At 39.9% G+C, this 26,531-nt stretch overlaps 2 protein-coding genes across 2 annotated transcripts in view; both read left to right on the forward strand.

Moving 5' to 3' along the window:
• acsl3 (acyl-CoA synthetase long chain family member 3) overlaps nucleotides 1-9,557 on the forward strand; it is a 56,583-nt gene extending 47,026 nt beyond the window's left edge. The window contains 6 exon segments of the mRNA NM_001097210.1: nucleotides 1-21; nucleotides 224-298; nucleotides 795-986; nucleotides 3,430-3,544; nucleotides 4,392-4,549; nucleotides 4,724-9,557. The exon segment at nucleotides 1-21 is cut by the window's left edge and continues 152 nt beyond it. Of these exon segments, the coding sequence (NP_001090679.1) occupies nucleotides 1-21; nucleotides 224-298; nucleotides 795-986; nucleotides 3,430-3,544; nucleotides 4,392-4,549; nucleotides 4,724-4,881 (719 nt within the window). The 3' untranslated portion in view covers nucleotides 4,882-9,557.
• A 10,551-nt stretch (nucleotides 9,558-20,108) lies between these two features.
• kcne4 (potassium channel, voltage gated subfamily E regulatory beta subunit 4) lies at nucleotides 20,109-20,474 on the forward strand. Its single transcript, XM_031902738.1, has one exon. It carries the CDS (start codon nucleotides 20,109-20,111, stop codon nucleotides 20,472-20,474), a length of 366 nt encoding a protein of 121 aa, XP_031758598.1.
• Nucleotides 20,475-26,531: the final 6,057 nt, after the last annotated feature.

The raw sequence follows: 26,531 nt of genomic DNA on the forward strand, positions 1-26,531 counted from the left end.
GAGCTGGCACTATCACAGAGGGTAAGTGTTCAAACAGCACCTAGTCTCATTGGAGGCTGGCTTGTTATTATTCACTTCCACAGTATCAACTTCTTATAAATGCAAATTTTGGATTTTATTGTTGGCTTTATTGTTTGTACTTATGTTGCTTTACCCTAACATATTTTCAAATACCATATTGTCTAGTCTGGTAAATGAATCTGGTGTATGCTATGTGTTTCAGTGTGGGACTACAGCACTGGCAGGGTAGGAGCACCATTGGTCTGTTGTGAGATAAAGCTGAAGAACTGGGAAGAAGGTCAGTACTGGACTAAAATTCCCACACATTTGCCCCCCCTAAATTGCGAGCTCTTGTGGGAAGGATCTTCACTACATCTTGTTTTATTTTGTTACTAGTATTTATATACAGAGTTGCCAAATATGCCAGAGGGGTTTTCTTGAAATGTAAATAATCTCTCTCTTAATGTTTTCCACATTCCCATCTTTCTAAGCAAGTTCACTTTAAAGGGAAATCATATCATTGAGTGCTTTTGCTATAGTCTAAAACACCATTTTGTGCAATAACTTTATATTGCATAGCCCATTATTTGAAGTAAAGCTGGCAATACACAGGGCAAAAATCCTTGCTGCCGTGCACTCTAGTCCTTAATGGCAGCATATCATTTATATATGGAGTCGATAATTTGGCCAACTTGACTGATATCTGGACTCTGCATCCTAGCCCCTGGTGTAACAATTGTTCATCTGAACATATTTTCCCTAAATGATAAAATTATTTTCTTTCTCTGTTATAGGCGGGTACTATAACACAGATCGGCCATGTCCCAGAGGTGAGATCCTGATTGGTGGACCCAATGTTACCATGGGCTACTACAAAAACAAGGCTAAGACCCGGGAGGACTTCTTTGTGGATGAGAATGGGCAGCGCTGGTTCTGCACTGGGGATATTGGCGAATTCCATTCTGACGGCTGCTTAAAAATCATTGGTGAGCATTTACTTCTACAGATCAGCTGGAGAGAATCTTTTGAAATGAATCTCTAAAGCTTCTTTGCTGCAAAATATTTGCAGAAATTTTGGAAAATAAGCATAGTAGAAAAGGAAGGATGTATTGTGACAGGCATGAAGTGCTACAGCGGTCTCTTTCTAGGTTTATTTGCAATTTATTGGTCAGATTGGCTGGCTCAGTTCAGTCCGTATGCTCAACATACCAATGAAAAAAGAAAAGGAAGGGCGTTAGTACTATATGTATGCACTTTCTTGCAGCATATCAAGTAGGGATGCACCAAATCCACAATTTTTGGATTCAGGTGATTCCCAAATCTTTCTAGTAGGAGTCGGCCAAATTAGGACGAGAAAGGGTAGGAAATTGGCAGTTTCCTTTTTCATGTGACCAAAAGGGTTCAGATTCATTTCGGCCAGGCACTGGGATTCTACTGAATCCTGCTGAAAAAGGCTCAGGTGCAACCCTTATATCAAGTCTGAGCATGGGCAGGGTTTGCTAACAGAGGCAGTCAGGCAGAGGTACAGTGATTCCCTGACTAAACTGGGGGACCCAAAGTTCAGAGAAGCACAACTTCAAAGGCAGTAATTCTAAAAACAATTGATTTTAAAAATGAAATGCTAAAACCTTTTAATGGCATGGGCAGTGTATTTTAGACATTTTTGCAAAGGTGAACTTCCCCATTAAATATTAAAATATTTTAGTAGCCTTAAGGCATGGCATGCAACATTAACAGAGACTCTTTATCAGGGAAACCTCTGCTCCAAAGCATTCCGGATAATAGAAATAGGCAACAAGTTAGTATTCACTCCAATCCTCAGTGCCACTCAGCCTAGGGCCCTAGTCTAAATGGTACCGACCGAACCTCCATTAAAAACTGATGGCATTTACCACAGAATAAAGGTTTGTATCACTCTGCAAAAATTCCAGACTGTAGAAGCCAAAAATCATTAGATTAATTGTTAAATAACCCTCCTGCATAATGGACATCTGCCATCTTGCGAGGGCCAAACATAGGGTAGCTTCTGTTTCCTTGTTTAACTCAGGAAATAACAAAAAATATAATTTATCTTGTTAAAAAGAATAGGCACAGACTAGCATTGAACTAATGTTGCACAAGGGGGTATACTGCACCTTTAAATGTATTTCCTCTCGGAAAACTTCAAAATGTCATTTGTATGAAACCTTGTCAAACTGAGTATTTCCATTTGGAAACGGTATGAAAGGTAATTATTTTACTCAATGAGGTAATTTTCTCTTGTTTTTAGCTTGAAATTATAACTCCAAATAAATATATATTGGGTATTTACGATGACACCTTTTAAGGTACAATCTCCAGAGTTTGTTGCAATCTGTTAACACCTTTAATGTTTCTGGTAGATCCTGTTTAACTAAAGACAACAGTCCGAGCCGTCTATAATGTAGTTCTTCTGGCACTTTTAGCTCTGTATTTATAGCTGCTGTGTGTAATCAGTAGGCTGTAACAATTGTTACTAACAGCGCAGTCCTTTGGCCTCTGAGGCTTCGAGTTATAAAGCTCTTGTGCACCTCTAGGGTGGAATGATTCAAAGTGGGGGATTAATATACATGTGTTATATACAGCCAGTAAGAGGAACCTCTGGTCTGTTTTGCGTAATATTAAAGGAGAACTAAAGCCCTACATAGTAGCCGTTATCTTCTGCTGATTTATTGCACATGCTTTGGGCTACTGTCGGACACCTGAGCTTAGGGACTCACTTACAATATTATACAAGGATGATTGGATTACATTAATTCAGATTCCCAGTTTTCAACAACCCCAAAGCTTCTGTGGACCATGTATGGATCATTACTGTTATAGGGCTGGTGCATTGTGTACAGCAGCGGTCCCCAACCTTTTTTCAAATGTAAAAAGACTTGGGGAGCAACACAAGCATGAAACATGTTCCTGGGGGTGCCAAATATTGTTATTGGCTATTTGATAGCCCCTATATGGACTGGAAGCCTACATACAGTTCTGTTTGGCAGTACACTTGGTTTTTATGCAACCAAAACTTGCCTCCAAGCCAAGAATTGAAAAATAAACACCTGCTTTGAGGTCACTGGGAGCAACATCCAAGGGGTTGGGGAACAACATGTTGCTCACAGGCCACTGGTTGGGGACCACTGGTGTACAGTCTGTAAAAATACAGCATATCTAGCCATATACTTTTTAGGCTTTAGTTCTCTTTGAGTTGCTCTAAACCACCTAACAGTTCATTTTTTTCTGAAAAATGTCTGTAAATAAAGGTGATAGAATCCCTAGCACTAGAGCTGATTATCAGGCTTCAGAGGTTAATGTGACATTTCTAACATGTCCGGATGCAGTAACACAAAGCGCTTTTAGAAGATTGAGTGCAATGAGCTGGGGTGTACGTGCTGAGATGTCTTTTATCCCTATTTAATGTAGATCGGAAGAAGGACTTGGTGAAGCTTCAAGCTGGGGAATATGTTTCTTTAGGAAAAGTGGAGGCCGCACTGAAAAACCTTCCCATTGTCGATAATATCTGTGCATACGCAAACAGGTAAGTCTGACTGTCCATTAGGGCACAAAAAGCCTTTTACACTAGGGATGCCCAGCCTGTGCCTCCACATCTGCTTCTCAGCTACAACAGCCAGTGTCACTGGATGTTCTTGAAAGATCTTCGGAGATGCTGTGGGTCAAAATATATGTTCTACTTTAAATTTTCAGCTCACTTCTTGCTGATTTTAGTAGTTATGTCCTATGTCACCTTTATATTAAGCTATGTTATAGATGGGCCAGTCCTAAGGAAGGTTTCAGCTAGTTTCTCTTAACAGAAAACTATAAAATGGAACTATAGGAGGTACAGGAGGTACATTTGAAATTCTCTCACAAGTACTCACAAATCTCTTACAAATACTCTTGATTCTAAATAGTCTAATGACTCACTGAGCTGAAATACTGTGGCTAATGCTTTGTATGCCTCTACCACTTGCAACAGGAAAATCTTTTGCCACCATTAGTCTCCCATACTGAAATTCCAGCTGCTAAACAATAGGGATGATCTCAGCCACCTTGTATGAGGTGTTTGTATATCTAGAAACTACTCATTTGTGACTAGCCTTTCAATTACTGGAACCAGCTATTAAGTTAAGGGCATACTGCCATAGAAAAATTACATTGCAGTGACTGAGTGTAAAGTGAGAGTAGAGTAGTGTTGTGCCATTTTATTTTAGTTCTGGAAAGATAGTCCCTTTTGTATAAATATTGTAATAAATAATAGAGCATAAAATTAACTTTACAACTGAGCATTTGGCCATGGTGGTCACATATCCTTCTGGAAACCCTCTGTATACATCATGGCAGGATATTTGTAACACTTAGTTCCCAACTCCCAATGTTTGTTGCAGTGACCAGTCCTATGTCATTGGCTTTGTGGTACCAAACCAAAAGGAACTGTTGAAGCTGGCAGAGAAGAAGGGTGCGCAAGGATGCTGGGAGTCTCTGTGTAACAATTCTGTCATGGAGCGGGAAGTCCTGAAGGTCCTCGCTGAGTCTCCAGCAGCAGGTAGGTACTGTCTGATTCAGAGACCCCAATCTGGAGCTGCCACAACGTGAAAGCATTAGTTCTGTTATTGGAAAATGCTCTTAACCTTTTACTGGGATGTAAGATCCACTTTTAAAAATGTGTCCAGAATCAAAGTTTTTTAAAATTCTAATTACCTGCTTTAATTATTAACAGCCACCCTAGAGAAGTTTGAGGTCCCTGTAAAGATCCGTCTAGTTTCGGAACCTTGGACCCCTGAAACCGGACTGGTGACTGATGCCTTCAAGCTCAAGCGCAAAGAACTGAAGAGTCACTACCAGGAGGATATTGAGCGGATGTATGGGGGGAAATGAAGTCTGCTTTCCATTCCATCTGGAAAGGCCACTTATTTATTGCTCCCTTAAAGGCCCCTCTTGCAGCCATTGGGTCTAAATCCAGCGAGTCTGTTACAAGGACCTGAGATCAAATGGAAAAAGCTTGAACTTCCCTATTGCAAAACCCTAAACCAAACCACATTAAAAGAGGAAAACCTTTTGTAATAAAATACAAACTAGGATTTTACTTTTTTTGCCCATAGTTGTAGATTTGGGGCACCCTGCCGATTCCAGTCTTCTACTGAATTTCTAGTGAAATAGCGATATCTCCGTATTCTGTACTCTCATTGTCCTAAGAATTGAGACGGTTTTCCAGATAGAGAATTTTGTGCAATATCTGACCATTCTTCTGCCTTACATGCTGGAATCTACAAAACATGGACCACAGTCGTCTGTCTGCAGGGCACAGGGCAAATGTGTCACTTGCAGGTAGAATTCCGGGCCATTTTATAAATATTTTTTATTTAAAGCAGCAGTCTGCAAGGTTCCTTTTTCTATTAGTCAGTGCTAAACGAACTTGAATATGTGCAATTCTCTCAGGTAAACCTGCTTTAACACACAAAGCCCCCCTCCCTTGCCTAGCTTTCTGTTCTATCCAGGTAAAGATTGAGGCCCATTCACCAAATATTGGCATTCATGTACAAACTTTAAAAGCAAAGAGCATTCAAACATGGATTAAAACTGAAAGGGAAATCTACCTAGCTCAGAGTATTTTTTTTTAAATATAGTACTAGTACCATCAGTGGTGGACTAGAAGTTGCAGAGACCCTAGCAACCACTGGGGCTGCTACTTCTAGAGTTTGTTATTCTGTAGCTCTGTCTTCTCTTGGCAGTGTTTGGCAAGTGACTACAGAAACCTATGGGGCATATTGATTAGTGCCAGGAAAAAATGATGACTCTTATTTCTCATCAGTAACCATTCCACTCAGTCTGAGGACCTTCTCTTTTTATAAAGTAAGGAGTCTCTCCCCTTCACCAATGCATCCACAGAGATCTCCTCTTCCCTTCATGGCTGCATTTGCTAAATACAGATTGCTGCTATTGATAACAGCTAAGGACCACTGCACATTCACCCAACTAGTAGGTGTCTAGGAAAATAAGGTCATGGGGTGCTCACACTGTAACCCCAGGTGACTGCCGTTTGTCTCATTTAATAAAGCATCTCTGTAGATAGTAGGGAAGCCCTGCTTTAGCTAAAGGGAGGTTACCTTTGGCCCCTTGGAGCCTACTGAAAGACACCACGTGCAGCATCATTGGCTTCCCCAATTTACTAAAAGAAATACATGAGTATCCCTCTGTAGGCAGTATATAATTGTTGTGTATGGAGAAAAAATAACATTTAAAAGCTGTTGAATGAAGCCTTATCTTGTTGCCCTCCGTAAAGGTCTAAAAATAAATATTATATTTTTACATTTTTCTAATGGTTTGACAACTGATAGTGTCTCTTTTGCAGAACTGCTGCTTATATCTTTCTATGAAGAACTTTTATTTTAGTAGCGCTCTCCTTGGCAAACATGAAGGTAAATGAAATTAGGGCAAGTAACTGTGCCGTTGATGTGTTTATCAGATAGGCAAGCATGTGGCTGGACCTCTGGCTTCAGATGAAACAGTAGTCTATACAAAACTGCAGACACACAGTCATGAGAAGTGTGTTGCTGGCAACCAGCACTGGGACCTTATACCAGTTAAGAACAAAGTGTTTCAGCTATAGGTTTTCAGTGTTTTGTTTAACTATGAATGTGCTGCTTAAAATGCTGAAGAAGTCAATTTTTCATATATGGGAGATATTTTATGACTTTCTTGTTGTGCCCACTTCTTTATGATTGCCCTATGGACTACCATATTTAACCATACCAGCCCGATGCAGTGACAGGGTTTCACTTTTAGACTGTATATTTTTAAGCAAGAGGGAATAAACCATAATGACCTACTTGACAATATTCTCCTATATTGGTTGTACAAGACCATATCCTGCTGTCAAGACCCGTCCATGGGAGACTTGTTGATGTTTGCACATTTTTTTGCTGGGATTTGTCTGAAGCAGCAGTATCTGTAAGAAGACTGGCAGATTACTGACTTTATTCTATGTATTGTCTCCATTTGCCAAAAAGCCTACTAACGTGTGGTCACGGATGTACATATTGCTGCAATGTGGGCTATTCAGTACCCAAAGAACGCTGTCTCTGGACGTTGCTCCACTCCTAGGACCATCAATGCATCCCTCTAACATGGAACAAGTGCAATTTAAGCAACCCCCAGATCTTTTTATGTATCCAAGAACTTTCTTTTTCTATCTTCAAATCACAGACTGCTGCTTTAAATATTATCTATCAAATCAAACCCAAGCCGGTGCAAGAGGCGGTGAGAGCAGGTTTGTAGAATAGATGAACAAAAACCGCTTTGTACAAAATGAATCTGACAAGAGGAAACCAGGATTATTGCATCCACTTGGGCCTTCTGGGTGTTTTGCCCCCAAACACAAGTCCTGGGTGGTGTACAGTATGTAAATGTGTGTGTGTGTTAGTTGTTCTGTGGTTTCCTTTTTTTATTATTGTATTTGTTCTCCACTAAAATAGCCTAGAGTTTAACGCAGGTGACCATGTATCAGCCAAGCCCTTAATCATTGCAGTCTTCTGGTGTTGTGTTATTTTGTTTTATTTTGCCATTGGGTTTGTGTGTGTGTGTGTGTGTGGCTGAACCAAAAAAAGCAAAAGGGTTGGAAATGCACAGGGAGCTTCACTGCTCACTTGTACCTTGCCATTGGCTAGGCACATACTAAAACTGAGCCCTGTCCGTGGCATCCTCGCTTTCTGCCTGCATGTAATGGGCATGGCCACACTGGTAACGTTCATTAGCTGTTGGCAGGGTGAGTGCACTAGATTATTTTCACTCTATTTTAGTTGTAGAAAAAAAAACTCCCAAGTGAAAAATACACTTCCTAAATAGGTAATTGGTATTTATCCCATATTCTGCCATGTTTACATAGTAAATTTGCTGACCTAATAGAGGGGAAAAAGGCAAAAAATAGCTGGCTGCTCTCTCACTAGTATAAAACCTTTTGACGTCTCTTTAGACTATGACTTTCCTGCTTGGGTAGCGCCTGTTTTCCCCAGACTTAATGGTTTACAATAATTGTAACTTATGAAATAGAAGTTCCTTCCTGATTAACCCCCCATCTGCTACCAGGATGTCCAGTAAAAAAATCTGTCCTTTTAATGCCCCAGGTTGACAGATGTGTCCAGGGCATTGCTGGTTACTTGCAGGGTAGTTATGGTTACATGTAGCAGAATAAATAGTCTTCCATAAACCCAAGCATATATCCTACAGAACAAAGTGCAATGATTCCATACAATTGTAACAACAGTAGAGGTTGGTGAAAATTTCAATGTAAATGTTTGTTGGTGACATTGATGTTATATCTCTGACATAGACCAGGGGCTGCATTAGTTACCATGCAAATACAGTGGCAATATGTTTATTAAAGTACATGCTTGGCTTAAGAACTCATTCATTATCTCCTGGTCCTAATGAACAAGTTGTTGTGTTCACCCCACAAGATATAAACAATGCCTGATAGTAGATCTCATTTAATATTAAATCTGTGTGTAGTATGCTCAGTTACCCTTTATATTGTCTGGGAATATTATCCAGGCACGTATGCATAAACTAGTCAGCTGCTGTGCCATAGCATACCAATGGCTGTTTGCTTTGTACTGGTGGAATGGGTAAATGTAGTTTAATTAAGGCTGAAAGAGCAGGCAGTGTTCATTGGAACAGCAGGATTATAATAAGAGGTTTATATTCATTTCACAGTTTATTTTGTCCTTGATGACTCCTCTCCAAAAGGTATTTGAAGCCCAAAAACTTCAGCAACCCCTCTACTGTGAACAAAACCCTTATAAAATTGTGATCTACAAATAAATGTTAAGAATATTTTTTATTTGCTTTCTCTTTGGGTTTGGTTTTGTATTTGTTGATGTGCTCCAGCAGTTCATGGAATTAGCAGCTTCGTACAAGTCGCCCTTCAGTCCACAGCTAAAAAATGATATAGTTTGACATTTTTAGGTGAATTCAGGATAAAAGCCCTCTTTGGTTCCATGCTTCTGGGTCCTCCATCTAGAAGCTACACACGACAGTACCTCTCTATATGTACAGGGCTCCCAGAATATGCACATTCACTGGCCGCTATTGTCCATCTTTGTCCATTATTATTATTGTGATGCACTTGTGCTTCTGTGAAGCGGCTTCCCCAGCTGATATACAGCTTGACGTTCAGCCATGACAGCAATGCTGGATAAGGTAACCAATGACCTAGAGTGCCATTTAATCATGAGTGCGGAAGAGTGGTGGGTTTCTGATACTCTGGTGCACAGGGATGAGAGTAGGGATTGGCACCCAGGCTCATGAGGTGGTTTCGCTGCGTTACCTTCTAGGAATTTGATCAAACCTGTGTTTAACAGAACACCTGCTTCCCCAATATTTGTATACTGTGTAACTTACCCTTTAAAATCTTTGTTCCTTATTGTGTGGAATGTCTTTTTGAAAGTGTTTTCAATGGGTTGTGTAAAGAGGAAGCAAATGTCACTTTTGGGTTCTGCTATGTCAAGTGTATTTATTTGTAACTAAATGGTTTTCCAATAAACTCTGTGAATGGATTTCCTGCTCTATGCTTGTTCATTCTTGGGAAGTCATAGTGTGTGATGGTGGCATTAAGGTTCCTAGATAGCTAAGTAAGAAAACCGCTTAGAAATATTTTATGGTGGTTAGAATTTAGAATCAGGGGTTCATGTTGGCTTGGGTTTCTTCCAAAAAAATCCACTTTATGGCTGGGGAAGAAGCTATTTAGAACACAGCCACAATAGAATCCTGAACACAACAGAAAACCCTCCCAAGCCAACACCAGCTTGCCCCCGACAATGAGGCCTCATTTACCCTCCAAGTTGAGAGTGAGAAGAGTAACACAGCTGGTTGACAGGCTCCATCTTGTGCAGCCAAATCTTTTCTGACCAGGAAAACTTGAGCACACACAGTTGAAGCCAGATCCAGATGGTTTGCTTATTGGGCTACAAAGTTTCTCCTCTTCGATTATTGTCTAACGGTGGGCGTGGCATCCAGTGTCACTGCCAGTTGGGTTAACATGGGGCAGATATTACCCTGTGAGACAATTACCACAGCCATAGAAGAACATTATCAGGAGGCTGGTTGAGAGCAGATCAATATTTAATATCTTTAGTTCAGAATATGAGTGAATATGAAGCTTGTCTCCCACAAGCTTAATGCACAGTTATCGCACAAGTGATACTGACTCTAAAAACTACTCTTCAAAATATTAAACGAGAAGGAAATTCATTTTGGCATTTTACTGCTAATACATTAGCCACATTAGTGCCACCTAGAACACTATACTTACTCTGCAGAAAGCTTTACTATACCTGAGTAAACAGCCCTAGAAGCTCCCTGTGTTTGCTTAAGACAGCAGCTGCCATTTTAGCTCGGTCTCGGTAACTTCCATGCTGCAGCTCTAGCTGCTGGTAGCTTAGATTATACAAAGTAGGGAGGGGAAGCAGGAGGAGAGAGCTGCGCTTGCCCCGAAGGATTTTTCTGGGAGCAGGGAGTCTGACACAGAACATGTGTACACAATAGAAAAGAAACCCTGTTTCTTTTGATAGAGGACATTTCTGTGAGTGCTTATTGGCTGCATGTACATAGACATTTCTGATAAAGCTTACTTTTTACCTTTCCTTCTTTAATGTGCATAAAAAGTTGATAATTAGTGATAATTCTTCACTTATAGGGCTGCTTTTGTAAGTAATTGCTACTTCCTGCTAACCTGACTGTTATGCCAGCCTAACTGCCCCTTATCAACCTGTCAGTTACAGCTTCTAATGCTAATGGACTACTGCTGCACAAATATGGCAGCCCCCTCATAGAGGAACATGTTGAATAGATAGAAAATGTAAAAGCATCAGCCACATACTTTTAAGGCAAAATTATAAATAGAATGCAAAGACAATGCTAGGATGCATGTAAAAAGTGCTTTCATTTCTGATGGCAGTATCTCCTTTAAAGGCAAACCTGGCATTCCGGTATCCAGTCACCTATTATCCTGTTACACAATACCATGTCCTTGCTTTGAAATATTCTTTACCTAAATTATAAATCTGTCAGCAGGTTAGCCAAGGGTATCCTCAAGGGTAAGAACTGTGCAGCATGTTCAGGACACCTAGCCATCCTGCTATTTACAAACGCAAATACTTTTGATAGCATTCCTCCTCCACTCGACCTCTAATGTCGTCCTCCAATGACACAAACCATATATGATGCCCTGTGCCTGTGTGTATCCCCCACTCAGTCCCTGAGCTGATTAGGAATGGCCTATATCTACAGTAGTGTGTAATACCCCATGCAGTGTGGCCACGTAGTATGACTGTATAGAGGGGCAAGCTGATGGTGGACAGGCATGAGAAATCAATGCCTAAATGCCAATAAGACTACTTGTGATTGGCTGCATGCAACAAACTTGTACATCAGTAGCAGTATTTGCAAAAAGGAACATTGACAACTAAGAACCACCACCCTACTTTTTCAATCGCTAATAATTAAGCCGTCATGTAGAAGGTCATATTCTGAAATTTATAACAATGTAAACCACCATTATTCACATTTTTGGTGTTCCCTATGTATCCATTAAGCTTCTGGAATCCTTTATCATAGTGTATCCTCAGAAAGCTGTTTTGGTCTCCAGATCTCCAAGTGACATCACGCAGGGCTATAAATGACAAAAAAAGTCCCTTGTGACTCCCTTTGTGGGTAGGACATATTTGTATGACAATGCCATTAATTCTTTCATTCTGTGCAAGCTCTGGAATGCATTAGCGGCTTAACTGCAGTTCTGGTGTATCCCTACCATAAGTGATTCTTTCCCGGGCCATGAGAATAGGAACATTTGTTTCAAATATTATGATCCTGTCATAGGGCAATATAAGGCTGCTATCCTTTATTAGTGCAAGGATATTGTATATTGTAATAATAATGCTCCTGTTATCAAAGACCTCCAGCCATGCTGACTTTCAGGATTTGCTCTTCTGAAACTCTATGGTTAAACCTGGGAGGTCTTAAGGCAGGTCTTCCTGTGCTTATGGGATCCATGTTAGGAGTAGGGTTGCAACTACTACATTCTCATGCAAACTACAGTTACAATTCTAGTCCAGTTTTACATGTCAGTTTACATTCTAATGGGAGTAAACCAATAATAAACTGTACCAGTGTTGGGAATTACTTTGGATTTTTAATTACCACTTAAAACTTAAAACTGTACAAATCCCCCACTTTTGAAAGTTAGGCCATAGTTTTCAGTTAATAAGCAGCCTTTTCGTGTAATGGCCCAATGATACAATATACTCCATGTTCACAGGCCATATATTGCCGCATACAGGCAGCTGATTTACAGCAGGAAATTCTTGATTAGTGTTATCTACCTGCATCTATCATCTCCCTGTCAGGGAAGGAGAGGGTTGGACCATGCTATTTCACTAGCAAATAGATTGGGAAGAACAGACCTAAGTCACACATAGATTGTATGTAAGATATGATGGCAGTGCAATTATCTTTATAATTACAAATATATTTTGCTCCCTATTTAAGGTTGTGTTTGTCTCATGTAGAAAAGCCCCTCACCTGTAGGCAACAAAGCATGATGTCCCCTCTGGATCCATTAAAATCACCACACGTAAAACACGCGGGTTGCATGACACTTTCTCCTGACTGGCTTGTGTGCGTCTGAGGTAACGCCTCTCTTTATAACCCCGCTGAACTGCGCAACACCTTAATGCAGGTAACTTTTATCCAATCAGAGCCCTCCCATATGAATCAGTATTAAACTTTCTGAAATACTACTTAAACATATAGGCTGCAACCTCCCCATGATGCAAATAGCTTAAGCCCATTTGCCTAACAATTTGTTAGGCACCTTACAGTGGCCTGGGGTATTGTTCTAGTGAACACAGGGCTGTGATCTTTTTTCCTGTCCCTGGTAACCTTGCTGCAGGCCTGGGCTGTGTATATGCGCAGCAGAACAAGAGTTTTGGCTTTAGTGTCCCTAGGTGAGACAAAAAATGGTGGCATGGTGCTTAGCAGAATAGTGCATTTTTTTTTAACAAAGAAAGGCATTTGTCTGAGAATAGTGATTATAATCCTGGAGATTGGCAACCCCTAGCGAGCAAGCATTTTTTTGTTCGTCTTTACCCACGAGAGCAGAATTATGTGCCCCTGACACAGTGCAGTCGTGACTTCATTGTAATGAGTTCTGGAATATCTGTGTTCCCTCATGAATTCTCAGAGTGCATGTCTTTGCCTCACTGCCTCATGCAATTTGACAATGATGCATCCCAATGCCAGCTGCAGGGGTCAGTTTCTGACCTGTAACGTGCCTGTTTGTGTTACTCTGGGGCTGCAGACCTCTTAATCCACAGAAACAGACCAGCAAATTGCTCACGAAGTGATGACTTCTGGCTCAGGGCCTGAATTATAAGATACAAAATGTACTAACAGTTAAGAAATGAGTTCTGCCATAAAATACTAGTAGACTAACCATCTGCATCTTCTAACCCAGCACGGAAAATGTTTATTAAGTACATAAGTTGTTATGGAAAGGAATGTCACATTAGGGAGATATCATTTCTGCACCACGCCAAGGCAGCTCATTAGAGTTCTATCTAAAGCACATGCAATATACAATAGGTAATATTATAATGGCAACTGGAATAAAGAACAGAGCCTGAGATCGCTGTTAACATTTCATTTCTAATCTAGACATTATTTCCATTCTACAACATTAAGGGAATCTCCCAAAATCTCGAGCCCCCACTTACTGCTCTGGGCCTCCCTGTGGGAGCCAATGCCAATGTTTGGAAACCATTGCCATTGTACTTAGGGTTTATCCAAATGTAGGGCTGGCTTCCAACAGAGAGTTGCTCTAGTCTGGGAGCACAAGACAGCCAGGGCTAGTGCATAAGTAGCCCAGTAGCTGTGCAGAGAGAGTGCTTAGTTGGTTTAAACCCTGGCGACTATGACCCAGTCTGGGGGCCCCTGTATTGAGTTCATGAGTAACTTACTGCTTTGATCTTCTATTTGTTCTGCTGGGGTTTTATATTGCCATAATGTGTGAAATAAATGTATTTATGGCAGAACCACTGGTGTCCCACATATTTGAATAAAGTGTAATGCTAACCTATTTGCTGTAGACATTTATGTTTGATCTCCCACTGGCGGATAAATCTTTTCTGGCAGAAAAGTGGTTAAGAAAAGCCGCAGATTTTTCAACCTATGATTTAGCTGGAGGAAGTGCATAGTTGAAGGGTAAGTCAAATGGCCCCAGTCACAGAGTTAAGGACATTACGCACTGGCTTCTGCCTTCTGCCGCATTCTCGTCTGCTTTTTAGCACTGAAAGCCTCTCACATTTTCCATTACAGCCGTTACGTTCCTTAAGATACAGCCACGTGTCACTTAGGTATAAATAAACACATCCCTGGGCCTGTTCCATAGACACAATACTACTGTTATACGCACAACAGCTTAATCCTTGAAGAATTATACCCCCAGGCCCAGAATGAATACTAAACCAACAGATAATTTATATCCTAAAAGTGACCTATTAATGAGTCTTACCAAATTGAAATATATATATTGTTAAATATTACTCTGTTACATAATTTACCTTGAGCCACCATTTTGTGATGGTCTGTGTGCTCCCTCAGCTCTAACTAGGGTTGCCACCTCTCCGGGCAGTGAGACAGGGCGTGGCCTCACATGGGCGGGGTTATGATGCAGCAATTGGCCATTACTCGCGTCAATCTTAGAGAATTCTGCCTGGTTTTCCAAATCGGGAATAAGTTATAAGTTTCTCACTCAGCATTACTAAGGAGTGGGAAAATGTGGAAAAATAAATATTGCAATGATAAACCTATCTGTTTTATGGCGCAGTGACTAAAACCAGAAGTTAAATTATTCTAATGAACTCTTTATAATGACTATTTTCAGCTTTCATGCATGTGTCCTTACTAAGACAATGAACAGGCAACCAGTGATTAAACAGCTTCTTATTGTATTAAAGAACATGTAAAGCCTACAATGTATATCAGTTGGGCACGTCTCCCCCACCCAAATGGCATCATTTGTACTGCATATATCCCCTCACTTGTCAGCTCCATCACATTTTCCTAAAGCAAATAGCAGCTTTCACCCGGTGGCCGTTTCTCCTCTGATACATAATCAGATACATTTAAATCTGCAAACAGCCTACACACACACAGACCCTTATTCAGCATAAATTTCAGCAAGAATACAGGCTCACACAGGCACAACTGTCTGAGCTCAGAATAGGAGGTTAGGAAAAAAAATAGCAGCAGACAGCTAGAGCTGAGTTTTTATGGGAACCAGCAATGCCATCTCTTCATTGGCTGCTAGACTGGGGGGCGTGTTTAGTAATCTGAGCTGATAAAAACTGAGCGTGCCCAGGAGCCGACAGCCAAAGCAGATTCCTGAGGGAGGGGGCCGAGTGGGTTACAGGAGAGAAGGAAATCGAAGTGATTAAGGGGATGTTGCAGCCTTACTATTAACCTCTGGACAGCCAGTGTGGCAGGTATTGAAAGATTTCAAAGAGGCTGTTCACTGATTAAATTTTTGTGTGTGGGGTTAACAGGTCCTTTAACCTCCTTATCACCACTCCAGATCACTCACGGTTAAGCTGCTTTCTTTTCTCATACCTATATTTACTATACCCCCCATATCCTCACCAAATAGAACTGTGGCTTGAGAGCATCGGAGAGTCAATATGTCTATGAAGATTCTCATTCATCCAGGTCATGATATAGAATATCTAGTAGAATTGTTTTGTACAATGCACAAAACAAACTGCAAAGTTGTTTAAATTTTGAAGCATAAACTAATTTTTTTTTAGCCCACCAAGGGGCTAAACTGAAACTTGAAAAAGTATTATACAAAGAAAGAAGAGCAAGAAATAATTGCCAGGCAGTTTTGAAACAAAGCAATAACTAACAGTTACAGTTATACAAATGTTTCACTAATGTCTGTAGGGGAGTGAGCATGCAGTAGGCTTTCTCCGTCCCGACTGAAGTGTCCTGCATTATTTCTCCATTTGATAAAAAGGTCTGTTACATGAAAATACTGTGCTATCTGACCCAGGGTTAATGCTTCCTTAGTTCATCTCAGGCTTTACCCTCCAACTTACCCTGATGAGAAAAAAATATTCTGTTATACTCACGTCACTTTTGAAGTTGTGAGGAACTACAGTTCCCATCATACTCTGACTCCCCAGCGGCTGATTTACACTTTCAGTCATCCTCCTGCAGGGTTATGAGAATTAAAGATGAGTAACAGTACAAGAGCATAGGGTTTGATATCTGATGTAAGCATCAATATACAACTCATTATAAATCTCAGTGACGGAAGTGACCCTGTTACAATTATGGGGATAGATAACTGTACCTAAAGGATGTAGGTGGTATGGGTGGTTCATAGAACATCTGAAACAACCATTACACTTAGGACTTTCATGCCATCAGAAGTCAGACACAGAGTTGTTCATGGTCCACCAGGTCCAACTGGAAGACGTATAAACCAAAGGAAAGCACATAAACTACTGTAAAGCTAGTGATGGTAAGGGCTCTCAAGATTCAGTAGATACAGAGAAAGGTTACATTTAAGACCAAAAGCAGTCACAGGTCTAAAGCCAGCCATACTCATTTCGTACAATATTCGGTGCGTGTATGGCAGCTCGACGAGACGACCGATATTGCAAAAGCTGTGGAAATTGGGTGTCTCGTCGATCGGGCAGGTTAAAATATTTTGATTGGGTGCCGTGTATGGCCACCTTAAAGCTAGGTTTATGGTAGAGACGAGAATCTTGCTCTGTGATATAATAATAAACATGGATTAAAGTTCTCCAGGAACAGCAGAGAATCCCAAGTTGACTACAAATTCCCAGTTGGACACAAACTTGTAGGTATCTTCTAATGAAGTCGGGAAACAGGAATCCCGTGAATGAGACTTTAGTAAGATACAGGTTACTTTATGTTATAGCACTTTCTAGGAAAGTGAGACAGATAGAACCAGCTAGGCAAAGCAGACTATGCTACAACAAGGATTGATAGCAGGAAGTAGTTTCTCCCAGGCTCTGCTTGCCTAAGTGAAGGAACCGCAGTCCTGCTGTATTGGATCAGAACCACATGAAGCATTAAAACCTTAAATTACTATAAGCTGTCCACATCATGTCACATCTGGTCTGCTTTTACTGCACTAACCTTGATCATCAATTTGCCTCCAGGGATATTGTAAATATGTGCCATCCCTGTTGGATTTGTCTTGGACAAATAAACCAGTTTTGTTTGAGTTGCTGTAAGAACATTCTGGCGTCTTATTTTAGCAAACAGCATAAGTGAGTTGTAGTTGCAGTACATCTGCTCTTCAATCCTTCCAAATAGCGAAGGCCCATCCTGTGTGTTAGAGTCCGGTGTACACCATGCTCTATAACCAACCTAGCTGGACATTGTCTGTTTTACAGCCAAAAATGGGTTACACAAACTTTGGCTTTATTACTAACAAAAAGGTTTTGTTTTTTTTTGCTGCACTGCTCCTATGTAATGTTACTGCTGCAGAAGTTACGCATGTAAGCCCACAGACAGTTTTGTCTGATTTCCATTAAAGAGATTGTTAGCTCTGTGGAGCAGGGCCCTCTATACCTCCTTTATCTGTCAATATGTATATCTGTCTGAAAATATATATTAGAAACACACACATCCTTCTATCCCGTGCAACCTTACTCCTGTTCTGTAAATCTGTCTCCCCCCACACTCTCAGACTATTGCCACACATTCAGCTGGATGAGACCCTGCACCTCCCCTTTCCCTAGCATGTCACGCAGACGCCTGCCTATATATTCTCCCAGCAGCACAGCCCCTCTCCATTGCACCGGCCAGCACCCAGCTTTGTTCTTGCCAGCGACCAAAAAGCTACACATCTGCTGTGAAACTCCTGCAGGGAACACAAGTAAGTTTAATCACATTCCTCTCATCCTAGTAACTGTGTGTGTTACATTAATCCTTGTTGTTTTATATCCTATGGAAGTTTCATTTATCTGAAATGTGCCAAGTTAATGCCAGTACAGCCCCCAGATATGTATGTGCAGCCCAAGAAAGTCTGAATACAATGCACAAAACAAACTGCAAAGTTGTTTAAATTTTGAAGCATAAACTAATTTTTTTAATGGACTGTTGTAGCACTGCCTAGTAAGATCCAGTACATCCCTGCTGTACATTGTAGGCTGGGATTGTTAAGTGAATTTATTTTTTTCTTCCTGCTCTCCTTAGTACATTGCACATTATAACAACAGTCTAAAGCTACAGGAACATTCTGGCATATTTCCCATAGTCTAATAAAATGTTACAAAATCAGACAGCAAGGTTGGAAGCTAAGATATAAAAGTGTTTGCAGAGGTGCATCTATAAGCAAAGTATCACCGGGATGCAATGTATGTAAGATGCCAGATAGAGCTGCTATACTGTTTAGAATCAGTTAACTGCTCAATGAATGGGGGTTCTTCCTGGGGGTCTGTCTTATAGGAGACCAAATGAAATTGATACCATTGGGTGTCCCCCTTAATGGGGACAGTGCTACATTTTCTGATTTAACCCATTTTAACTTTACAGTTGTGTCCTTGATGTCTCCCTTTTGCAAACCATCCCTTGCTCTCAGAGCTCTGGCACTGCTACAGGAACTTGTAAAAGTGATTGGCAGCTCATTAGAAGGGCACTTTGCCCAGAGTTTTATGTGTATGCCTTCAGCTGTTCAGTTTTTAAGCAAATATATTTGCCAAGTTTTCATTTATCTTATGAGACTTGGCATGGGGCCAGTAGAGTGTCAGCCTGGCTAGCCCATGGTGCTTTCTTGCTCTGACAGCAGGCTGCATTGCACTAACTCAGTCATTTAAGCATCATAAGGCTGAACAAGCCATCTCCAGTCACAAGTAAGAATGGTGGATAGATTTCTTCTTACTTCATAACAAACAGTCATTTACAACTTCAAAAAGTGTTTAATTAACACTTTGCAACCTTCACCCAGTCGATCACATTCTGGTTGGCAAAATTATAGCTAAACTGTATAAAAAATCAATAGTAACTGTCCATTGTGAATTATTTGATTTGAATACTGACCTAGTGAATTCATTCCTTTTGCCACTCCATTCTTTGTATGTATGCATTTCCCTGGTCTAGTAACCCATGGCAACCAATCAGAACTAATGAATTAACACATCCTATTGGTTTCTATGGTTTACTGTCCAAAGCCCATATAGCAAGACTAAGGAACTTGCCTGAGGCAACATGGAAATGGAGCCTGGGCTGGATGAAATTTTATTAGCTTTGATTTAATGTTATCCATGAGAGCGCCATAAGCATTTATTTATTCTTAATACATATGGCAGGCACTCACAGATCCCACAAGCAGGCAATAGTAGATAAAAACAAAGAAGCTTTATTGTAGAGAATTAGACCACATTAGGTTACAATGTGGTCTAATTGTCTACAATAAAGCTTCTTTGCTTTTATCTACTATTGCCTGCTCATGGGATCTGTGAGTGCCTGCCATATGTATTGAAGTATATCTTCTCCTCAAGCTGTAGGTCGGAGCCCGTTAAATGGAAATTTAAGGAAAATATCTGTTTGCTTTAAGCTTTAAGACAAATTAGAGAGATTTTTGGTAAACACTAATTTTCTACCCTAGATTCAATTGGAACTATGACTTAATTTATAGTAGAGCAATCATTTCATATATATATATATATATATATATATCTTCAGCTTTATTATGATCTAAGCAGGTCTTGACCAAATGTTAGATTTCAATGGGGGACTGGCCCCTAAAGTCCAAAAAACACTGTACTATAATTAAAGCAATGTATAAATGAATCATTGTTGAATTCATATTAAATCAATGAATTTTTCTACTTTTCAGAAGACCTTGAAGATTTTGTTGAGCTGAACCTAAATTCTGAAAGTCAACTTCTTCAATGTTGAGGATGGAGGCAACTAATGGGACCATGGCAAGCCCAACTTTCAGTTTGTCTGTGGATCACCCAAGAAAAATTAACAGTGAGAATGACAGCCATGAGTACTTCTACATTTTGATAGTTATGGCTTTCTATGGAATATTTCTTATGGGGATCATGCTGGTCTACATGAAAACTAAAAGAAGGGATAAAGAATCCAATTTATTGCTTCTTTGCAATGATGAGGAGAGACAGTGGTTGAGTGGCAAAAGGACCACTCCTGCTTTGTCAATACCTCTATCTCTACAGGCTTCCAGCATGTTCAGTGCTCTCCAAGAAAACGTGGGCCCTGCTTTCTCCTGTGCTGCCTGCAGTATGGAAGGCAGCAGTCTGAGTTCTGAGTCCTCAACATCTGATGTCCACTTAACTATCCAGGAGGAATCCCCAGAAGGACTTCTCCAGGATGTGCCAGAGGCTGAGAAGGATGATGACAAAAGGCAGATTTCCTAGCGACCTTTCACTTCTGGACATAAAGGAATTTCTAGTATCTTTAGATGTGAGACCTAGATCTTATGTTTAAAGCCAAGTTGTGTGATGAGTTTTGTCCTGTGATGGTCAGGGCAGCTGCAGCACATACACAACCATGAGTGCGTGTCAAGAGGAATTCAGATATCTTCCTTTTACCACTGGTAAACTAAGTAGCTTTAAAGGCTTTAACCTCACAACACACCACATTTGACGTGGCCTTGGAACTAGGCAAAGAACAGGCCTTGTACAGCTCAGTGTACCCTGCCTTAGGGAATATGCACTGCAAGTGAGAATGTCATACAGCGGAACTGGATAAGGTTAAAGAGAAAAGTAAAAAGAATTGTGGATTAGTCATTTGAAACATCTGAAACCAAACCAAGGACTAACAAATTGGTGCCCATTTATGATGCAGTTGCCTAATGTATATGGACTTCTCTTGTTCTTAAATAATATTGCAGTAAAAGTAGTGAAATCACAGTGGGTTGTATTAACTGTGGCTTAATTTAAGGTGTGTCTGCCAATCAGTGCAAGTCCTTACTTTGATAGACAATTTATAATTCAGGGCAGCATCATGAGGTGAACGCTTGAAAAATGCAAGCAGGATACAGTTCAGTCATTATAATAGTGTGTCCTCTGGATCAGCCCTGTAAAACCACTGAAGCCAACCTAAATGAAAAAAGGGTCTCGCTTACTCCATCTGCATAAACTTAAATATAGAAATGACTCTGATGATGTTTATTTTATTCATGTTTGCCTGAGTTTACATTAAAATGTGAAAGGATAACTAAATCTGACCTAAAATATAAACTAGGGGCTTAGGCTTAGTTTGCACAGACCATATATACTAACAAAATCTATTAAAAAATATGGCAAAACAAATTTTGCGAATCAAGCCTTAAGCAGCATAGGTTGGGTTCCCATCATGCATCATGAAATGTAACATCTGGGTTTTCTGCGAAAATAATAGACCAATAATATACAAAATTCATTCAATTATTTACTTAACCATTTCAAGCCAAAAACATATATATTTTGTTAAAAAAAGATTACATACCCTGAGAAGTCAATGACGATATGGTCTACAGAGATTAAATGCCACATTGCAGACAGTGTGGAAAGTGATCTCCCAAGCACACACGTTGCAAACCTATGAGATATCCAAGCCAACCAAGGAAAATTGCTGCCTGGCTCGTTTTTTAAGAAGACTGAAGTGGAAACTTAGTGGCATGATTTAAATTAGTCCTTTGTGAAGCAGAGTTGCTAGAACACCAGTATATACAGTGTCTGGATACAAAGATGTGTGTTTGCACTTTGTGTCATTAAGTGTCTAGTGTGTATGTTCTTCTCACTGATGGTATTTAGCCAAAGAGCTAATCCAGCTCAGTACAACAGGGTGTAATAATATGTTCAGCAGCCTTAGCATGGTGGACACTGTTAAAACTTGTAATATAATAGAGATAACACTCAGACATATTTCCACTAGACAGAGATAACACAGATATTGTTCTGCACTGATATGGATCTTTATCATTTCTACACTGTAAATGTGCATAGATTGTCTATACTTCTTGTGCTATGATTGTACTGTAGTGTATATCTAAACTGTATAAAGTGGGGCGTCATGTCTCCTACACGCTATTATATCTCTCACAGTGGCAGCATTTCCCTTGCTCAATGCAACTCCCATCTCTTACAGCTTAAACAAGACAATAAAATCAACACTTGTCTAAAAGATCCAAATACTGTGACTATAGCAGGAAGCACCACAATCCCAACAACCAGAGACATTGAACATAAAAAAGTCATGGAAATTCTGCCTTTCTTCTAGCCAATTTGCTACTCACAATTGCTGCATCACGACTGTGACACCGAATGGAGCATCTATGTCTAGGACCTTTTATATTTATATTTGAAATGTTGAATTTAAATAAATGTATTTTATTTATAAAAATGCCTTTTTGTTTCTCATTTACAAAAATAATTATCAGGACATAATTTCATGATAGATTACACAGATATATAGGGAATGTATCCCCTATGGTTCCATGAACGCATAAAGACACAAAGACCGAGCTTAAGGTTTATAGACCAGGATGATCTGGCAGTTAGGGGGTGTCCATACTTACATAGTGGCACATAAAATAGCTCTAGCTGTTAACTGTTTATATTGCATATACAGGTGTGGTACCTGTTATCCAGAATGCTTGGGACCTGGGGTTTTCTGGATAAGGGGTCTTTCCTTAATTTAGATCTCCTACCTTAAGTCTACTGAAAAAATAATTTAAACAGTAATTAAACCCAATAGGATTGTTTTGGCTCCCATAAAGAATAATACTGTAAATACGTAAATAAAATCAAGCTTAAAGGAGATGTCAACCCCCAAAATATGTTTTTGTATAATAAAAGAAAACATTCTAAGCAACTTTTCCAATATGAATTTATTAAAAGTTTTCAGGTGGCACTAATGTGGCCAATCTATTGGCCTTTCCTGTGTGAACTCAGTCCCTGATGATTACACGGCCAGACTTAAAGGACATGTAAAGCCTACATTTGCCTACAATGTAGATCAGTTGGGCAGGTCTCCCCCACCCAAATGGCACATTTGTACTGCATATATCCCCTCCGTTTGTCAGCACCATCACATTTTCCTAAAGCAAATAGCAGGTTTCACCCGGTGGCCGTTTTCCTCTGATACATAATCAGATACATTTAAATCTGCAAACAGCTTACACACACACAGAGCCTTATTCAGCATACATTTCATCCAGAATACAGGCTCACACAGGCAAAACTGTGATAAAAGTTCTGCTTTGTTTGAGCTGAGCTCAGGAGAGAAAGTTAGGAAAAAAAATTGAAGCAGACAGCTAGAGCTGGGTTTCTATGGGAACCAACAGTGCCATCTCTTTACTGGCTGCTAGACTGGGGGGCGTGTTTAGTAATCTGAGCTTAGAACAACTGAGCATGCCCACAAGCCAACAGCCAAAGCAAATTCCAGGGGGTGGGGGGGGCTGAGTGGGTTACAGGAGGAGAAGGAAATCTAAGTGATTAAGGGGATCCTGCAGCCTTACTATTAACCTCTGGACAACCAGAGTGGCAGGTATTGAAAGATTTCCAAGAGGCTGTTCACTGATTAAATATTTGTGTGTGGGTTTTACATGTCCTTTAACGTCTTTTGGCACCTATTCATAACTAAAGACCTGCTATTTGCCACTAGGACCCTGGCTTATATGAGTGGGGCGGCAGGAGAGTTCAGTACTGCCCCCAGGAGGTCATGTGGCTCAAATGACTACATTGTTTTTTCCTAAATTCTTAGACAGATGTCACAGTTTCAATGGTCAGAGCTTTAATTTAACTTTATATTTGTTTCAACTAAATAACTGAAGGTTTAAGAACTCAGCAACCTTTACAGACCTTTGTAACAAAGTAGTAATGGAACGGAATGGGAAGCTTCCACTGCTAAGCCCAAAGGGCCTTCAAACTTTCATTGATTCACAGACTGGTAAAATAACTAAATGTATTGTTTTCAACTCAAATGAAAACGTTATTTCAGTTTTCATGGGCTGTACCAATGGGCTGTACCCCATTTTAAAATAAGAGCTTGACTATCAGTCTCTTCACATCTCAACCTACTCCTGATTGTCTTGGATGGACAAAGACACAAACCTATTACTTTTCATACATTTAGATTTGCTTGAATCTTTAGGCTTTGTCTGAAACAAATCAAAAGTTCATGTTGACGTTTTGCTGTAGATGACATATTCTTATTCCGTGTTACACTCAGAATGAAAATGAGGAATTATTGCATCATTTGCCCATTTTGCCGCCATTAGAATTCAGCAGAATAAAAAATAAAATAAACACAGATTCATCGCATCCCCAGTTTGATGTGAAGGATGTTTATCGCCTCCCAAGGGAACCTATTTAGCTGATATTACACTAGTTTACAGTTTGCTTAATCCCATCTGCTGAGACACACAGGCTTTAGTGACTTGAACCAGTTTGAGGCATGTTGACATTTAGTTTATTCAAATTTAATGTAAAATGATTTTAAAAGGAAAAAAGCCAGTTATGAAACCTCATCTTCTGGCAAAAGTGTGGGAACAAATGTCTTGGAAAAAAGAACAATTATAAATGTGTGGGTTTTGAACTGTGCAGATTTCTGATGACCTCTTCACTAATATTTTCCATCCACCTCATAGCAACATTTAAAACACAACAGAGAATGCTTTATAAGAAGGGCAGATTTAGAGAAGAGGGGCCCCTGGAAATAGAGGAAGACATTCAATTTAAAAAATGGAACCTCATAGGCTTGAAGTTTCCTGGTGGTATCTTCTAAGGAAGGATTACACTCCAGTATACGCCCACCACTATAGTGCCTGCTGATGGGCGAACCTGAGAATATTCAGTGGGAAACCTAGTACTTGAGTATGAGCAGGTCCTCTACCCAATAATGTCTAAGTTATCATGGACATTTAAGACCTCAGGGGATCTTATTTGCTAAACACTTGCACCCCTCAGCCTGCAGTGCTCTGCAGCAAGTGCCAGAAGACTGAACTGCCACTTAGTCATTCACAGGTGCAAGGTACGGCAGGAAGGGAGGCCCCCTGCCCGCCTCTATTGAATGGAGCGCTGCCTAATGCAGGCAGCATTACATTTAGGGTAAAGGTAGAACGGGCGCAGAGCAAAAAGGAGCACAAGGGTCTGCATCTATTTGTACATTGCCAGAAAAGTGAAAAAAATGGCCAATTGCCTTTTTTGCACACTACATAGGGCAGTGTGAATGATGCCTTTGGTTCCACTATTATTATTATTATACTTTTCTGTTGATATTGCGCCCTTTATATAGCACCATCACATGCAGCTGATTCAAAAACTACTTATTTCATTAAGTTTGAGAAACATTGTATCTTTTTTTAGTGTTCAGTGCAGGAGATCAAAAAGAAACGAGGGACTTTTCAGACTGTGGGCTGAGCTGTTCAGGACTGTCCCCCGAAAATCAGACAGCATGGAAGTATGTGATAATACCAGACTTTTGGCTCATTCTGAAAGCCAGCAACCCTAGAATAACTGGCTGTAAAATAAGTGTGTAGAAAATGCATTGACAGTTAGGGCAGATTTATCCAAATGTGAGATCAGAGCTGAAAAGCTCACCCACTTTCAATTCATTCTTATGGGGTTTTTAGAAGTGTATTTACCAAATGGTGAACTCTAACTTTCACCCATTGATAAGAATACACGTCTAAAAACCCCATAGGAAGAAAATAGAAAGTGTTTTTTCTGTGGAAAACTCAAATCTCACATTATGATAAATCTGCCCCTGCCACTCTGATGGTCAAAAAGTGTTGTGTGCTTAAAGTCTGCCTAAAACTGCTAAAATCTAGAAACCACTAAAGACTGAAAAAAAAATTGCAAAAATGGATTGTTCTGAGTAAGGTTACAGCATTTTTGAGGTTTAGATCCCCTTTAAGCAGCAATACAGTTTTCAGGCTCAGTCCCTAAGGCAGAGTATGTTTGCATTGCTTGCTACTGTATTAACTTTATTACTCATTTTCTTATGTTTCATGCAGCAGATTTCCAATGTTGCGAGCCGTAATCTCCCTAAAAATGAGAACTAAGTAAATATTCATTCTAAAAAGAAAAATATACTTAAATATTTCTTACTAAAACTACAGTGAAATATTTCTTGATAAAGGCTGGAATGTAAATGTTCACAATATTTAGTTGGGAAGTAAATTAAACAGGGATAATTTATGCTTGAAGTATGACTAGATAATGGAACGATGGTGTATTTTTAGACCTTTATTTGTGCAAAAATATAATTTTTGTAAAGGTTATGTGCTGTGTGTATTTAACAAAAATGCTAACATGTCACCCGGCTGTGTAAGAGGAGGTCCTGTATCATCCTGCTTGGAACAGGGTGTAGACAAAAGAAACGCTGTATTTGTACAGAAAGACGTATATTTTATATTTTCTGACAGCTTACGTGTTACATTTGTGTAGAGAGAGAGAGAGAATAGTTTAGATTTCGGGTGTTTTATA

The sequence above is a fragment of the Xenopus tropicalis genome, chromosome 5, assembly GCF_000004195.4.
Source record: "Xenopus tropicalis strain Nigerian chromosome 5, UCB_Xtro_10.0, whole genome shotgun sequence".
Taxonomy (NCBI): Eukaryota; Metazoa; Chordata; class Amphibia; order Anura; family Pipidae; genus Xenopus; species Xenopus tropicalis.